Here is a 17207-nt window from a genome sequence, read left to right on the forward strand (position 1 = left end):
GATCCTATCTCTGCTTGAATAGCAATCAATTGGGGGCCTTAATTTACCTTTTTCATCAGAGAGAGATTGGTTTGGTGGTAGGAATTAAAATGTTGGAATGCAGCTGCCTTTATTGGAGCAGATTGACCTATGTATGGCAGCACGAGCCTGAAACTTTCTCTCTGCCCGCTCCAATTCCTCAATGGCCTCAAGGTAATAAAAATTATTTACTTAATTATTTATACATGCATGTAATGAATCTTAATTCTGGTCATCAGTTGAGGTTTCTGAATTTTGTTGATTCACTCGGTTTGAGATACTGTTATTTGCGGAGATTACTCATGGCTCAAAATGGGTATTTTCTTGCTAAAATAATGTTTGTGCTGTCCATTTTTACAATGATAATGTTTATAAAGAAGAAACTTCCAATTCTAGGCACTTTGAACTTAATTCTGTGGTTATGAGGAGACTAAGATAGCCGATATTTTAGTGGTTAGATTAAATTATATTGTGATAATTGTTTGAGCATTTCCAGTTTATGCTATTTCATTCATTTCTTTTACAGGCATAGTTTTTGTTGACCATCCAATATATCAAGTCTAATGTCTTCGATGGAAGGGAATATAGAGCTATATGCAGTTCCTTAGTTTGTATTCTTGTAAATGCATAATTTTGAAATACTCCTTTATATGGAAGTCGGAAAATTATAAACTTGGTGTATGTATCCATTTTCACAATAATTTTGTTCTTCACATTTGCCTATAGTTGGTTTTTCATGTAATTTATCTATTTGGTCAGAATAAATCAGTGCTTGCATTTTTTTGGTGCTTTGCTTCACTTATTGGTAGGGTAATCTGTTTTTATTAGAGAAGTGATTGTTCGAATTTTATCTTTTGCTTCTCTACTTTTCTCGTACTGTTGTTCCTTTTTTCAAAATTTGCTCCTTTGGAAGGAATAAAGTCTTCCTAACTAGCGTCCCAATGTTGACTTAATTAGGCTCCTACTCTTCTTAGTATTCGCGAACATATTGTTTATTTTGAAGTTCCATTTCAAATTTTTGTGTGTTCTGGCATTCTATTTTCTTTCTTATCCTTTATTTTTAAATTTGTTTCCAAGCTACCTATTTTCTTGAGAAATGAAATACCACTAGTGGGGCTCTTTGTGAGAACTACAATTTGGAAATACCTTTTTCAGTTCTTGCCTATGTTTCATGCATTGAGGGACCTGCAAAGTTGTCAAATTCATGATTCTTTGAATGGCTTATTTAATTTGAACTTCTACTTGTTACTTTGTGGTAACTATTGTTTGAATATGCAGGTTCAGGATTTGGTAGCTTTAGAATCAGATTAGGAGAATTAGAGGTTTTCGAAGTAACTAATTTCGAGTTTGTATGGGGATTTAATATGTCTCAGGACAGGAAACGGGGCGTTAGTTTCTATAAACCAATTGGAATACCGGAGGGATTCTTTAACCTTGGTCACTACTGCCAATCTAATGAAAAGCCTTTACGAGGGTTTGTTCTTGTGGCTAGGGAAATGTTCAAATGTGAGCCAGGACATTGTTGCTACTCTAGTTCTGACTCCATGCCAGCTCTCATGACTCCTGTTGATTATACATTAGTTTGGTGTTCAGACGATGGTGGTGATGAAAATTTTGATACATGTGGTTGCTTCTGGTTACCCCAACCTCCTGAGGGTTATAAATCTTTGGGCTTTGTGGTGACCAACAGGCCAGAGAAGCCACAATTAGGGGAAATTAGATGTGTCCGTGCTGACCTAACAGATAAATGTGAAGCTTATCGCCTGATAGTCAACACCCATTCTAAGTTTTTAAAAGTACCGTTTAAAGTTTGGAGTATTAGACCTCTTCACCGGGGAATGCATGGTAGAGGGGTCTCAGTAGGTAGTTTCTTTTGCAGTGGCCACTGGATCCCAGGAGAAGAGCTGGATATTGCATGCTTGAAGAACTTAGATAATTCATTACATGCAATGCCGAATCTTGATCAAATTCGTGCACTAATAAGGCACTACGGGCCTATTGTCTTCTTCCATCCCGATGAGACTTATTTGCCGTCTTCTGTTTCGTGGTTCTTCAACAATGGGGCATTACTGTACAGAAAAGGTGATTCAATCAGCATGGCAATTGATAGTGAAGGTTCCAATCTGCCTAGGGGAGGGACAAATGATGGGGAATATTGGATAAATTTGCCAACTGATGGTCGGAAGAAGAGGGTTAAATGTGGGAATTTAGAAAGCTCCAAACTGTACATACATGTAAAACCAGCATCAGGCGGGACTTTCACTGATATTGTGATGTGGGTTTTCTGCCCCTTTAATGGGCCAGGAACTCTGAAAGTGGGATTGATGAATATTTCTCTTAGCAAGATTGGTCAACATGTGGGTGATTGGGAACATTTTACACTTCGTATTAGTAACTTCACGGGGGAGCTCTGGAGCATATATTTTTCACAGCACAGTGGCGGTGTATGGGTTGAAGCTTTTGATTTGGAGTTCATCGAGGGAAACAAAGCCATCATTTATTCATCAAAAAGTGGTCATGCTAGCTATCCGCATCCCGGAAATTATATTCAGGGTTCCACAAAGCTTGAAATTGGAGTGAGGAATGATGCTGCTCGTAGTCACTTCTATGTGGATTCAAGCACACAATTCGAGATTATTGCAGCTGAATATCTTGGCAATGGAGTCGTTAATGAACCATGTTGGTTACAATATATGAGAGAGTGGGGCCCAAAAGTTATCTATGATTCAAGAACCGAACTGGATAAAATCATCAGTTTCCTGCCTTTGACGCTTCGATATTCAATTCAGAACATTTTTAGCAAGTTACCTATGGAGTTGTATGGGGAGGAAGGCCCTACTGGGCCAAAAGAAGCTTTTGATTTGGAGTTCATTGAGGGAAACAAAGCCATCATTTATTCATCAAAAAGTGGTCATGCTAGCTATCCGCATCCCGGAAATTATATTCAGGGTTCCACAAAGCTTGAAATTGGAGTGAGGAATGATGCTGCTCGTAGTCACTTCTATGTGGATTCAAGCACACAATTCGAGATTATTGCAGCTGAATATCTTGGCAATGGAGTCGTTAATGAACCATGTTGGTTACAATATATGAGAGAGTGGGGCCCAAAAGTTATCTATGATTCAAGAACCGAACTGGATAAAATCATCAGTTTCCTGCCTTTGACGCTTCGATATTCAATTCAGAACATTTTTAGCAAGTTACCTATGGAGTTGTATGGGGAGGAAGGCCCTACTGGGCCAAAGGAGAAGAACAATTGGGTTGGGGATGAAAGATGTTAGGCATTTTGTTGCTTTTCCTTTTAACAAATGTCAGTCTCTTCTGCAGATATGCTATGATGTTCAGAATGTTGAAAAAGAACTGGCGGAGAATTTGTTGCAACTGTGTAGTTTAACTGAAGAGAAGCCATCCGGATACTGATGGCCTTGTTTCCTCACCAGACAAGATGTTGAAGATATGAAGATGAGAAGGACATGAGTTGCGGAATAATACAGAGCTCTTTTTACTGATAGAATTGAAATCAATTGGATTTCATATTTGTATTGATGATAAGGAGTAATTGGGAAACAAGTTAATGAGTGTAAAATTGTCGAAAGAATAATAGGTCACGGACTCACGGTAATATATTTGAATTGTATTTTTAACACAGAAGGGTATGAACATCTTCTCGAGTATGTTCGGTTATATTGGTCCATCATGCAGAGAAGCAATGGAAACATGGATTAATGTAATGAACGAGTTAGCTCCTTCAGCAAGAAAAGCAAGAAGACTTCAGGTTTTGAAAATGAAATGAATCTTAGTTTAATGCAACTCAGTGGTTAGATTGTAAATCCTCAACTTTTTGCAAATTGTTCCTTGACTATGATAATCTCTTATTTTCTGCAAGTTTCATTCTGACATGATAGTAAAGAATTTGCAGTTTTGGATGAGTAGGATATACTCTTGACTGATTACAGATTATTGAGCCAATTTCTCGAGGATTGACACAGCGCCTAGAGTCTCGCATAATTGCCTAGCGCTAAAACCACAGCTGCCATCATCGCTTTTCCGAGGTAACAAATGTTATTTACAGCTCCCTTTCGCTTGAAGTTACAGTAGATTTTAACTCAATATGAACTTCTTATCTCGTTTGTGTAAAAAAATGTGTTCAACTTTTACTTTTCTGGGGGAAATTATGCCTTGTAGTTAGCAAGAGCTCAAATGAGAAACTGACACAATGCACTCACCTGTATGCATCGCTAGATTTCATTCCCATTGGTTGCACTGCCCTTGCCCTTGATAACTTGAGCAATTTTAGTAATATTCACAGTTTTGGTGTACGATTTGATTTATGTTCAGAAGACCAAGCAAACATAGTGTTGATAAGAGGTTACATAAAGGAAAGATGACTTAGATGGTTCAAATTAAATGAGACTCCTGTTCTCAAAAAGGGACAGAATCTCAGTAGAACATATTGAAAAGAGGGAATAAAGTGAAATTCCTAGTTGTCTATGTCGGGAAGACCAAGAAGACATAGTGTTGATTGAGGATACATTAAAGGAAAGACGATTTAAATGGTTCAGATATGTTTTAGATAGAATTAAAAAAAAACTTTCGCTCTTAAAAAGGTGGATTCTCAATACGCATATCAAAAGATGGTAATAAAATGAAATATCTCGTTGTTGTCAAAACCCACCAGCCGGAACCAAGATGAATAGCTTGACTTTGGCAGCATAGGTAGCTATGCATGAGTTAGGAATGAAGCAGTAGACAAACAGAACAACTCAGGAATTGTCTGCTGTAGTAGTGTTGTCTTGTCTGTCGTTTGACCTCTTAAGGCGACTGCAACTTTAGATTCTCTCAAGTACAAGAGAATAGACTTGGCTTATTTTATGGGTAGGCAACCAAAATACACAAAGATTAGGGTGCGTTCCCTTTGCCGTTTTGGAGCCGTTTTCCATTTTTAGTTTTCGAAAATGTCAAAAACGCGTTTTCGAAAACAAAAAAAAAAATTACTGAAGAAAACGGAAAACGTGAAAATCACGTTTTGGGCGTTTTCTTCACAAAAGGCGGAAATTGTGGAAACCGCGAAAAATGGACACTCTTTCTGGCTGAACACATTTCCCGGCTTCCTCTCTCCCGAGCCTCCTCAACTGCCGGAATCACCACCTTCGGGCGACGAAACCACTTGCTTCAACCACCAGAAGCCTCGTCTTATTTCCCTCTACAATATCCAACCAACCATCATCCACAAAATCAACCAAAGGCAGTAGAAAATCCAGCCAAAAACACAAATGTCGCACACACTTTTCTATGGAAAAACTCCCATTCCTGCGACGCCCATGGTCGCGCACCACCAACAGTCGATAGACCTCATCCAGGTGAACAATATCATGTCCTAACGTCAACCAATAATACATCAATTCGTTGAGATGTGAATCTACTCAAATACGGTAGTAGCAAGAACAAAGCAACGGTATCGATTCATGTTTTTGGCCAATTTGAATCAGTCGATTGGCATCAGTCGAGGGTGAATCATGTCCCTACAACCATGGGTAACACTTCAATTTCATCAATTCATGCAGAAATCATCACCGGAATGGGAGTTTTCGGCCTCGCGACTTGTTGATTTTGAGCAGAAATTTCGGCCTGGTCGACCGGAGTTAGGCCAACTGTTGGGTGGGATTTATAGATGGCATTGCAGGCTTCAAGGTGGTACTATGATCTGGTGACCATGGTGGCCGAAAAGTGGGAGATGATGCTCCATAGGTGGCGGTATTGAGAGAGTGCGTGTGAAAATGTTTTCTAAATTTTGTAAACCAAACACATTTTCTTATTTTTTTGTTTTGAAAAATAATTTTTCAAAATGACAAACCAAATGTATTTTCAACAATTTGAAAATAAACACTCAAAACACAAAACTCAAAATGAAATTGAAAACAGAAGATAGAAAACTGAAACGCAAAGCGAAGGCCCCCTTAGCTTTTGGGTGGAAAACTATGCTCGAACAAGGTTGAATAGTAGTAATTTTATTTTCCAACCAAATGGGATATACGATTGCCAAGTCAATCAGTGTAGAATGTTGTACCATTAACGATTTGGGATGACCTTCTCTCGTCAAAAATGCTGATCGATATATGTCTCTCGACCTTCATTCTTACTTCTATTAATTCTTTTCTAAAACGAGCATCTAACTTGAATATCGGAATACACTTATCACCACCACTGTTTTCTTGGACGACTGGAAACACTAACCAACATACCTGTTGGCACGCCTCATCTTGGATCATGCCAGCTAGTAGTCAGATCTACTACTAGGGCTGATTGCAATCTATTATTCTTCTTATTATAATTAGCTTGTCGTTGAGTCCGGCTACTAGTTGACATTCATCAACAATATAAACTGTGATTTTGAATTATCTTATCACTTGTTTTCTAGGAAAACAAGGGACGGTGGCGGCTACGACCGGACACTTCTTTCAACAGTCAAATGTGATGTAAATCACATTCAGAAAAAAGGCAAAAGAAGACCGCAGACAAATCCCAAAACTATCTAATTGCACTGTCGAGCTAAAGAAACGAGGTTGGCGTGAAAATACAAAATCAAACATTAGTGTTTTTTGTCATTATGACTAGGATTCTTTAGTGGGTCCGATTTCGTATTTATCTCTTTTTTGAAAAAATTAAAATTTTATTCATAAATATATGTACAAATTTAAATCAACCTTAATCATATCATTATCTAATATATTTTTTCACGCTTGTTATTATTGTTGTTGCTAGTGTGCTACAAATTCACAGCAAAAATACTTTCACAAAAATCGAGGACAACCAAAAAGGGCTAAACAAATACCAAACCTACCAAATTGACTTTGCTTATTTTGAACACTAAAATTCTAACTGAATATTACAACATGGCTCGATAATATTCTAACTCAATTTTACAACATGATTTGATCATTTACTTGTTCATGAACTCACAGCTTCATCACAAACGATGAAAGGGGGGCTACGGAAGGTTGACAACTATATGAGGGAGAGCTCGCTGGTGACATGAGGATGCTCGAAATTGAGTCATTTCTTTAGATAGTTTTGAACGCTAACCTCAAAACTCTCAGCTTCATCTAGTCTATGCCATAGAGAAAATTCATCAAAACTTCGTATTCTTGACGTAAAAGCTACCTTAACACTCAAAATGCATTAAATTAGTATATTCGTTCGTATAAAATACATTCAATTAGGATAGACATCATTGAGTACTATCTAATATTTCATACAAACCATACCCCAGAAGTTGATGACAACCGAAAAAGACTACACAAAGACCAAACCCACAGAATTGGTATTCTTATACAAATAGCACTCATCTGTTACGCTGCTTACGCATAGTGCACTTAATTGTCATTAACATTTTGTTGGGGGCAGAATAGGAAAGCAATTAATACAGTTACCTTAATCTCATTCCACGTGTTGTTGAGCCGTGTGACCCCATTGGGACCCACATCTTGTCGGCTTGTCGTTCGTTCCTAAAGTCTTGTTTGTCCCCACCTCAACCTTCCAAGTTACGACATCATTTAAACACTTCTATTTGTCGCGATAATGTCAATTTCTCGAAAAAGTTACCCTTCGTCCTTTTTATCGTTTGGTAGTGCAAATTGGCTTCATGAGGAAGCTTTTTTATTTTTTAAAATTATTTATAAGAGAGAGGATTGACTTTCATATTTTCATTAGTCAAATTATTTTTATCCTAAAATTCATAAATATTATCTACTTATTTAAAACTCATTTAGGACCTGTTTGTGCCCCTTTAATTCCAAAAAGTGTATTATGAAATAGTGATGATGTTGAAATGCATAGTTAAAAAAGAATTTTTTATTTTATTTTACGTGTAATATTATTTTAATGAAAAATGTATGGTTAGTACTATAGAAAAAATAATAAGGTAGAATGGTTGACAAACAAAGGTTTATATAATTTTACAATTTAAATTGATTATAAACAATTCTTTAAGATAACTAAACAATCTAAAGAGCTCACATTTGCATCAAATAATCCAAAGGAAGAATTGCATATTCTTAAACTGAATACAACATAAAAGTGATTTCTTATTTCTTATTTTTCTTTATAGAGAACAATCAATTAAATCTTCATTCACATCACTCCGTCCTTATTAGCAAACAACCCTATTTTCAATAATAAGTCAACAAGTAAATTTACAGTTGTAAAACTCATCTTTAAATAATATCATGACTCTAACGTATCGATATATGTATTGACAATACTATGACTCTAACATGTCAATATATGGATCGTTTATAAATAATAAGATATAATAGTTCATGATTTTTTAACCTAATTTTTAAGCTAAAGTATAATTATTTCTACTAATATCTACTTTTTACTTTTTTGATAATCAATTTCGATAAAGTTCCTAAACCAATTTGAAGAAAGAGTGTAGACTCCTAAATTGTATGAAACATACAAGTGATGTTTGATTTTCAAATNCACCCCACCCCACCAGAAACTCCCTTTTCTCTTCTAATCAAAAAAGTTTCTTATTACTTTCTTATATATCTGCAAAATTTTAATGGAAAATACATTTCTCGGCTGTGGCGGTGGGATTTCTGGTGGTATATCAACTGTATTGAGGGAGGAAAATAACATGGCTATGTCATCTGAGGAATCTTCTTCATACCCAGATGAGGCTGAGCTGGAGTTAGGCCTTGGCCTTAGTCTTGGCGGTGGTGGAGCAAAGTCTAAGTCTAAGCCTCCGCTGCCTGCAGTGGCGGCGGCGGGTCCTTGGGGCCAATATGCTAGAATCTTGACAGCCAAAGATTTTCATTCTGTGGTTTCTACTAAAGAATCTTCGTCATCTTCTTCTTCATCTTCTGTGACCAAAACTAATAATAATCCCTCCTGTGGGGTGAAAAGAACTGCTGAACCTTCTTCACCACCCGGTCGCTCCGGTTCCAGGTAATAATATCATCTTGTTATACGATTTATGGGTGTTTTTAAGGCTTTGGTTTCGCAATTTTCTATAATGGAATGTGTGTTTTATATAGTGTTGTATTGCAGACTTCAATTTGAGGTTTTGGACTTCCTATTTTTGATTTGGATTTTATGTATTCCCTCTAAATTTGCTGTTCTTCTGCACATGATTAGATTCTGTTGTAGTTAGCGTTTTTGTTATTGATTCTTAACGAATCTGATGCCTGGAAAAATAAATTTTCTTTGTAGATATAGTTTTAGGAAAATACTTCTTGTACATCTTAATTGATGAGGTGTTAAAAAAAGAAAGTGGATGAGTTCCTTTTTTTTTTTTTTTTTTTTTTAATTTGGTTGATGAGAATTTGATCCAATCAAGCCCTTGTTTGAGCTCCATTCTTGCCAAAAATGCATTTTTGGACAATGTATTGATAGAAAATGTGTGATTAAAAAAATATAGAAAAATTTTAAATTTGCGTGTAATATTATTTTAATAAAGAATATTGTGGTATTGCGATTAACTGAAATCAACCCAAGTGTCCATTTAGGCAACACTTGTAGACTTTATGAGATCTCTGTGATATTAGCTTTTCTTCTTCAGTCAAAGAGGCACTTTTAATGTAAGAGCTCTTTAATTTAATTGATGCTGCACATTAGATCTGCTAACCATTTAATTTTTGTAGCTGCCCCCTGGAATTCGGGATTATTGATGTGGCAACGACACTTCTTTCAATTATTTCTCGTATCTGTTTCTAGAGCATGCAAACTAAGATTGATTCACGATATAATTTTTCTCTCAACTTTTATTTTATAACCACTATCAGTGTTTATTTGAAGAAATGTAATCTGCTGGTTAAAATTAATCGATTCCTCTTCACTCGTGCAATTTCATGAAAGCAGCCAGGTTGTGGGATGGCCTCCAATAAGAACTTACAGAATACAAAGCTTAGTAAACCATGCAAAATCACCAATGACTGAAGAAATTACCTCTGCTCTTGATAAATGTAAAAGCAACAATACTATTGTGGACAAGACAAACATTGGCAGCAATTTGAACAGAAATGTTGCAAAGGAAAAAGGGCTTCTCAAAAAACCTTCCTTGTTTGTGAAGGTGAACATGGACGGGATCCCAATTGGAAGAAAAGTAGATCTGAATGCCCATCGCTGCTACAAGACTTTATCTCAAACACTGGACGAAATGTTTAAACTCAGTGCAGCAGTTGGTGCTACACGTAAGTTCCTTGTTATTGGGGTGAATCACTGGAAATCTGGGTGTTTACTTTGCGTGTTTCTGATTTTCGTGTTGCTTATTATTGCTTTCATAATTGGAACTTTGGCTTAATCCATAATTCCATTTTCACGCCCTTTCAGTTTGTGAAACAACGCGTTTGTTAGATCTACTATTGATCCCTTGCCGCCCTCCTCAGCATTTGTGCGGGTTTTCCCCTTCACTAATTGCCCTCCCCACATTTCTTCTTCTTCTGAATTAAGGATACCGAAGACAAAATTAGAGAGAGAAAAATTATTTTAAGTCTTCAAAACTGATATGTGGATTATTGGTTTGGTCTGCCTTAACTAATGCAAATCCCACATCATTCTACGAGTGCTTGAAATATCCATACTAACTCTGAACTACATTGACTCTTAACTGATTCTGATGCTTTGTTGAAAATTAGGATCAAATGCAGAGGAGCAAGTTGTAATGACAAAACCCTCGAGATTGATGAATGTTTCGTCTGAATTTGTGCTTGCCTATGAAGACAAAGAAGGAGACTGGATGCTCGTTGGAGATGTTCCGTGGGAGTATGTCCCTTCGACTTCACATTATATATTTCTGACTCATTCTGCACCTCTATGGCTAGTTTATGTCCTCGCCAAAAGCATTAAATTTATAGTCTTCTCCTCTCTCTTTTAGTTTCTAATGAACGTAATCATGTTTATAGTGACAATACCGTGGCTACTGTGATTTTGTCAGGATGTTTCTTAGCTCAGTGAAGAGGCTTAGAATCATGAGGACGGCTGAGGCTAATGGACTTGGTATGTGGACACTTGTGTATGACAACAGTCAAATGCACACACCATATTTCACACGCGCACAATTTTTAGATGATGTGGTTCAACATGGTATCAAAGAAGAAAAGAGACGAGAGTTGAAATCGCTCCACCATCCGCTTATTAAAACTGTGCACGTGTTACACCTTTTATAAGAGAAAATTGGGTTTATAAGCATGAGAGAGAGCCTACTTTTGCTCTCTCATGCTTATATGTCGACTTTAAGCCAAATAAATAAGTTTGACCTCTCTTTAACTTAAGTCTTCTATTTCTATTTCTGATTGCAGCCCCAGGATCTAATGAAAAAAACCGGATACGGTCTATGGCACCAATATAAATTATATTCCAAATCTTATTAAGCAGAATGAAGAAGAATGGGAAGATAAAGATGCTGTGTGGTCGAAGAATTTTGTTGAGGCAACCATCGGTTTGGTCGTCTTTGCTTGTATGATTTTGGTACATTTTTTTATCGTGCTATGCACTTTCCACACATAACATATACACCACTCTCTGGGGGAGTGTTTTGCTATATAAAACGCAAGTTCCAAGTTTTTCATGTCATGTAGGTACACATCCTGCACTGGAAGTCATTGTAACTATGGGAGTTTCTGCTAGTTTTGTTCTTATTTTTCTGCACCCACAAACTGTTAAGCTTATCTTCGTAAATGAAAGAATATATGAGTGGTTTTTGTACAGGAGCCTGTTGGGATGGTGCAGTAGTGTTATTGTGTTTGTTAAGTTTCTTTTTTTCGTCAAGAATCATACATAGGAAATTTCAATGAACGAAAAAAGTGACAAGAATTAGAGTTGGTGTTTTGTGACTTGAAATGTGCTTATATGCCACAAGGAAAAGTAATTAGCAAAATTTTATTATTTTTTCTTGAATGCAGTAAATAGTGCAACTTAGCTCAATAATTTTGCATATATGACAAAAAATTACAATGTTATTTGCAAGAAGGAACATATACCCCTCCAAATAGGCAAGAGATTCTTGAACTTGCTAAACAAAAACTAGGTACAAATCAAAGAAGCAATGCAGAATTTGTTCTTACACAAGGCCGTTTACTGGTGATGTGCTAAATACTGGCCTATCTTTGTTCACAGAGTTTCCTCCATTGTTGCTGCTACTTTTTCTCCGAGGTTTAGCCTCTCCAAGCATTGTTAAAACATCCCGCATGGAAGGTCTATCCTTTGGGAGCTTGGCTGTACAAAGTATGGCTATTCGTAGGACTAACAACATCTCTTCTTGAACATGTTTAGTGTTTCCTACGGTTGGATCTAGAGCTTCTTCTAAAGATTTATCGTGCATTTTTTTGCACATCCATCCTACAATATCAACAGATTCTCGGAATTCACGATCCAACGGCCTTCTTCCAGTGAGAAGTTCCATTAGTACTACTCCATAGCTGTAAATATCACTCTTCTCATCAACTTTCAACGAATATCCATATTCTGTCAAGCAATTGTCAAGATAAATGATGGTTAGCTGTTATCATAGCCTTTGGTCCTAAATGAATAGACTCCAAATTATGGCCATTTATGGGATGTTTCAATCAGCCTATCAGTAAAATTTAACGCCAATGGAAAAACAGAAGAAATCATTAGTAGCTCACCTGGGGCTATGTATCCGTATGATCCTGCGACTACCGAGACTGTCTCGTTCTTCTTAAGCATCATTTTTGCCAGCCCGAAATCAGCAACTCTTGCCTCAAGATTGGCATCGAGCAATATGTTGTTTGACTTAACATCCCGGTGGATCACCGGTGGAAAACAGTCATGGTGGAGATAAGAAAGTCCTTGTGCAACTCCAAGAGCTATATTATAGCGTGAAACCCAGTCCACCAGCAACCTTCCGGCTTGTTTTCCATGTAAAGCTTCTCCAAGGCTGCCGTTTTGCATGTACTCGTAGATTATCATTGCATCAGAATCATTCTGTAGAAATCCTAATAGTCTTACAATGTTCCTATGTCTTAATTTCGCTAAGAGGTTAACTTCACCCACAAGATCTTCACTGCCTCCCATTTCGATATCAGTTGCTGATCTCCAAAGTTTCTTGACTGCAACAGTTGTACTTAACCTTTGAATCTCAGCCTTGTAAACTGTCCCGGTTGCCCCCATTCCAATCACATTCGATTCCTTAACGCAAGCTAGGATATCCCTGGTATTGAAACCGAGCCTCTGGAATGCCATCAATCTCCAAGGCCACTCTCCACTGCCCATTTCGAATTTTTCCTCAAAGCAGTTCCCATCGTGCAATCTACGGTACAAAATTCGAGCTCCAAAAGCTGCTATAACAAGAGCTAGAAGAGTCGAAATCCCAATTACCCATCCTGCAATGATGTGTTTCACGTGGAGGCCCCGCTGTTTTGAAGTGTATGGCTCATTGTGAGAGCACGGAGAAAGCACGCCCCCACATAGACCAGCATTTCCAACAAGATCATCTGGATTTATAGTTCTGAGCATCCCATTTGCAGGGACAGACCCCTCTAGCTTGTTATAAGACACGTTGAGCATTTCTAAGGCCGGTGAATTCCCAAAATTTTCAGGTATCCCTCCAGTAATAGAGTTATTAGAGAGATCCAAAACGGCCAATGTGGGCATCGTGGCTATTGCTTTAGGGATCGTTCCACTTAACTGGTTGTTCCGAAGATTCAGAGTCACTAATTTCTCACATGAAGCGATACTAGCTGGAATGCTTCCAGTGAAGTGGTTTGAAGAGAGATCTAGCACAGAAAGTGAAGGACAGTCTTGGAATTGATCCGGTATTTCTCCTACCAAGTTATTACCCGAGGCCAAGAAGTTTTGCAAATTCGGGATCGAAAGAATGGAGGAAGGAAGTGAAGACTGAAGGAGGTTTTTGGACAGATCGATAAAAGAAAGAGAAATAGAAACCGAAAGATCATTTGGGATTTGACCGGTGAGACTATTATTCGCCAATTCCAGCCTTTGAAGTTTCTCGAGTTTTCCAAAGTTAACAGGGATTTTGCTGGAAAGAATATTATTTTGCATTCTTACGCGAACTAGGGACGTGCAAGTTGATAAACCATATGGAATCGGACCGGAGAAAGCATTGTTGAATAAAATGAGCTTAGTGAGGTTACCTTGAGCGCATAAATTGGCCGGGATTGGACCAGAAAAGGCGTTAGACGAAATATCCAACCACTGAAGTGGTGAATTGCGGCCGAGGTCACTTGGCAAAGGACCTGACAAAGAATTGTTCCATAGTTCCAGCACCTCCAGTTGTGTTGACTCCCCAATTGCAGCAGGAACAGAACCTGATAACTCGTTGCACATCAGATTCAGAAGCTGCAAATACTTAAGATTTGCTATTTCGGCAGGAATTTCTCCTTCTAACATGTTATCAGATAAGTCGAGAAACTGTAGCGAAGTTATGTTACCAATTTCTGGTGGAATTCTTCCCTCCAAATTGTTTTTGTACAGGAAAACAGTATTGAGGAACTTCAATTTTCCCAATTCAGCAGGAATCGAGCCACCAAGATTGCCTATCGCCAGGTCGAGGTAACTGAGATTGGTAAGATTTCCAAACTCTGCAGGAATCCGACCTTCAAATTCGTTGTATCCGAGAACCATTGTCTCGAGTGATGAAAGCTCCCCTAGTTCTCCCGGTATCTGGCCAGTAAGATTGTTCCCCGATAGGCCTAGATACTTCAATTTCCCAAGATTCTTGTACGACTTTGGAATAGAACCCTCAAAGAAGTTCCCTCGCAAATCCAAGCTCTCGAGCAATGTTGCATTTCCAAGATCCTCAGGAAGATAACCCGAGAAGTTATTCCCCGAGGCATTCAATGTTATCAATGTAGCTGCCATTCCAAGACCAGCAGGGAATCTGTCGATGAAGAAGTTTTGGCTCAGATCAATGATCTTGATTGCAGTAAGATTTGACCAAGATTTCGGCAATGGCGAAGAAAATCCATTGCAGCACACGTTTAAATAGCTTAGGCTTTGTAACCGCTGGACGTCGTTTGAGAAAATCCCACTGAGGTTCATGTGGGAAAGATCAAGCTTCTCCAATGCACCATTGGAGTTGCACTCAACTCCAGTCCAATTGCAGTGAACAGTACTGTTCTTCATCACCCCATCAGGCAATTTCCAATCCTTAAGCTGACCCAATGGATCAACAAGACTCGATTTTATCGTCAATAAAACCGACACTTCATCGACCACCTCAGAATTCACAAAACAATAACAACACATATAACCATAAAAGAAAAAAAACAAATTGCTTTTCAACTCCATTTTTCCTCTCAGAAACTCTCACTTTTCCGCCATTCTTTAACGAAACCAGTGATCGGTCTGGCGAGGTAGAGGTGGAGAGTTTAACAGAAACCGTCTAGTTTTATATGAAAAACCTTAAGGGAGAGAAGATTACATGATCATTTAGTGTTTATATATATATAATCATACGGAAATTATTAGTTCTTTTATTATAAAGAACTCGTGAGATCTTGGGTTCTGTAATAGCTGGAAATTTTGGAACTTATGGAAATTGACTCCGACATGAATTATGGAGAGAATGTGTTCTTAGAACAATTTTTATCTTCATGTCATTTCTTATTCCGTTATTAATAGTCAACTTAATTCAGTAAAATTAGAGATACTTATCCCTCATTTTTTGAAATGAAAATGGGTGGAATAGTTTTTTTTTTTTTCGAAAAATAAGTGGTTGAAAAAGAATGAAAAGTTTCAGTTTACATGTAATATTATTTTATGAAAGATTATAATTGAAAATAGGAGAATGAAAAATGAAATGTAATTTAATGGGGGTCAAACGGAGACTTAATATCCTATATATGTCGCCCGTCCGCCACAAACAACTAAATGAGATGGTAAATGAAAATATTTTAGTCCCTCCCCGCTACCTGAAAATCCTCATAGGAGAAGAGAGTTACTCAATTGTTAAACATGTGTTTGACCTTTATTTTCTAAAACTCATTTTTCGATCACATATTTCATCAAAACCTACTAAAATGTCAATAAAAAAACCCACAATTTTAAGTGCCATTAGAAATGTAATTTTTGGTTTCTTCTTAAATCAAAATTAACTCAAAAGGCACAGATCTAAGTCGGTACTTGCTAAAAGTTAAAATAAGCACTTATTTTGGTTAAAAAGTTCCTTTATGCACTGTACAAAAGCACGGAAGAATATCAATAATTTTGATTTCTTCTAATGAAAGGTAGCTTCCAACTTCCAAGAATGACAAACATTCATACAAGTTATGGTTACTCCATCGTTAAGGTTGACGCTACAACATGGTACCCCCACCCCCCACCTAAAGCCAATGAAAAGTTTAAAAAGAGGACATGAATATTGCAATTAAGGGAATCTTTCCATGTTAAGAAGGGCTATGTCCTAATTTATACCAAGTTTTATCTTTTTGTTTTTTTTTTTTGTTTTTTTTTTCCTTTAGTTCTTTTAACTTTTTTAGATTGATATTTCAAAGTTTTTTTTTATAATTTCACCTCTGTTTGGTTTTGATAAAAATCGAATTTTTAGTAGATTTTCATAAAAGTCTATACAATATATGATTGAGAAGTTGATAAAAATTGTGGATCCCAAAAAATGTGTGGTTGAAAATAAATTTTTTTTTAAAATGCGGGCCAAATAGGAACAACAACAACTCTAAACAATTAAATGCGAGTGGACAATTTGAAAAGCCATATTTATCCAGCTCGGGATAAGCTCCGATGTTCATGAATTATCGAAGAGATTTCATCTCACTCCGTACAAAATGGAGAGTCGCGCGTACTAGTTAAAATAAAAATATTAGCGAATGTACATGAATTCTATTTAATATGTTATATCAAATATAACAAGATAAAATTCAAGAAAATCAAAATGTAATATTGTATTCCGTTCTACTCACTCTAATATGGAAAAACATATCATGAGTTGTTAATTAAATACAACGACATAGGGAGAGAGCATAACATGGAGAAAAAATGTAATCATTCATAGTCTCAAGACATACTTAGCCAAAAAAATTATTGAACACAATAAATAGTCCAAATTCACATGCAAACATGTGAGGAGAGTTTAATTTAAAACCATAGTGCCATATCACTAGGTATTATGTGTTAGTAAAGTGGATGGAGCCCATGTGAAATCTCACCTTCCTTGGTAATATCCTCCCCCCCCCCCCCCCCCCCCCCCC

The 17207-nt window shown here is 37.1% G+C and overlaps 3 protein-coding genes across 8 annotated transcripts; 2 read left to right on the top strand and 1 right to left on the bottom strand.

Moving 5' to 3' along the window:
• Nucleotides 1-3915, top strand: LOC111393319 (vacuolar protein sorting-associated protein 62-like). Of its 5 annotated transcripts, none has more exons than XM_023018797.1 (3): nucleotides 1-192; nucleotides 1297-2850; nucleotides 3247-3915. In XM_023018797.1, the coding sequence occupies exons 1-3, from the start codon at nucleotides 90-92 to the stop codon at nucleotides 3297-3299; spliced, it is 1710 nt and encodes a 569-aa protein (XP_022874565.1). In that variant the 5' UTR covers nucleotides 1-89; the 3' UTR covers nucleotides 3300-3915. The 5 variants fall into 5 exon arrangements, with proteins under 5 accessions (XP_022874565.1, XP_022874570.1, XP_022874569.1 ...); XM_023018802.1 differs by having other exon boundaries at nucleotides 1297-2821; nucleotides 3215-3915; XM_023018801.1 differs by having other exon boundaries at nucleotides 1297-2507; nucleotides 2895-3915.
• A 4617-nt stretch (nucleotides 3916-8532) lies between these two features.
• Nucleotides 8533-11729, top strand: LOC111393320 (auxin-responsive protein IAA13-like). 2 transcript variants are annotated; one of them, XM_023018804.1, is made up of 5 exons: nucleotides 8533-8970; nucleotides 9883-10214; nucleotides 10659-10785; nucleotides 10926-11019; nucleotides 11322-11729. In XM_023018804.1, exons 1-4 carry the CDS (start codon nucleotides 8585-8587, stop codon nucleotides 10975-10977), a joined length of 897 nt encoding a protein of 298 aa, XP_022874572.1. In that variant the 5' UTR covers nucleotides 8533-8584; the 3' UTR covers nucleotides 10978-11019; nucleotides 11322-11729. The 2 variants fall into 2 exon arrangements, with proteins under 2 accessions (XP_022874572.1, XP_022874571.1); XM_023018803.1 differs by having other exon boundaries at nucleotides 8536-8970; nucleotides 10958-11019.
• A 153-nt stretch (nucleotides 11730-11882) lies between these two features.
• Nucleotides 11883-15542, bottom strand: LOC111393318 (MDIS1-interacting receptor like kinase 1). Its single transcript, XM_023018796.1, has 2 exons — nucleotides 12648-15542; nucleotides 11883-12486 (listed from the first exon to the last, which is right to left on the bottom strand). The coding sequence occupies exons 1-2, from the start codon at nucleotides 15289-15291 to the stop codon at nucleotides 12083-12085; spliced, it is 3048 nt and encodes a 1015-aa protein (XP_022874564.1). The 5' UTR covers nucleotides 15292-15542; the 3' UTR covers nucleotides 11883-12082.
• Nucleotides 15543-17207: the final 1665 nt, after the last annotated feature.

This window comes from Olea europaea, chromosome 4 (assembly GCF_002742605.1).
Source record: "Olea europaea var. sylvestris chromosome 4, O_europaea_v1, whole genome shotgun sequence".
Classification (NCBI taxonomy): Eukaryota; Viridiplantae; Streptophyta; class Magnoliopsida; order Lamiales; family Oleaceae; genus Olea; species Olea europaea.

What these genes read in the sequence shown, in the direction of transcription:
- LOC111393318 (XM_023018796.1), bottom strand. Translation starts at nt 15,291, where the DNA reads ATGGAGTTGAAAAGCAATTTGTTTTTTTTCTTTTATGGTTATATGTGT. An exon ending in ATACGGATACATAGCCCCAG is followed by an intron (nt 12,487 to 12,647) that starts GTGAGCTACTAA and finishes ATTGCTTGACAG; the next exon opens with AATATGGATATTCGTTGAAA.
- LOC111393319 (XM_023018801.1), top strand. Translation starts at nt 90, where the DNA reads ATGTTGGAATGCAGCTGCCTTTATTGGAGCAGATTGACCTATGTATGG. An exon ending in AATTCCTCAATGGCCTCAAG is followed by an intron (nt 193 to 1,296) that starts GTAATAAAAATT and finishes TTGAATATGCAG; the next exon opens with GTTCAGGATTTGGTAGCTTT. An exon ending in AGTTCATCGAGGGAAACAAA is followed by an intron (nt 2,508 to 2,894) that starts GCCATCATTTAT and finishes GAGTTCATTGAG; the next exon opens with GGAAACAAAGCCATCATTTA.
- LOC111393320 (XM_023018803.1), top strand. Translation starts at nt 8,585, where the DNA reads ATGGAAAATACATTTCTCGGCTGTGGCGGTGGGATTTCTGGTGGTATA. An exon ending in GTTGGAGATGTTCCGTGGGA is followed by an intron (nt 10,786 to 10,957) that starts GTATGTCCCTTC and finishes TGATTTTGTCAG; the next exon opens with GATGTTTCTTAGCTCAGTGA. An exon ending in GGCTGAGGCTAATGGACTTG is followed by an intron (nt 11,020 to 11,321) that starts GTATGTGGACAC and finishes TTCTGATTGCAG; the next exon opens with CCCCAGGATCTAATGAAAAA.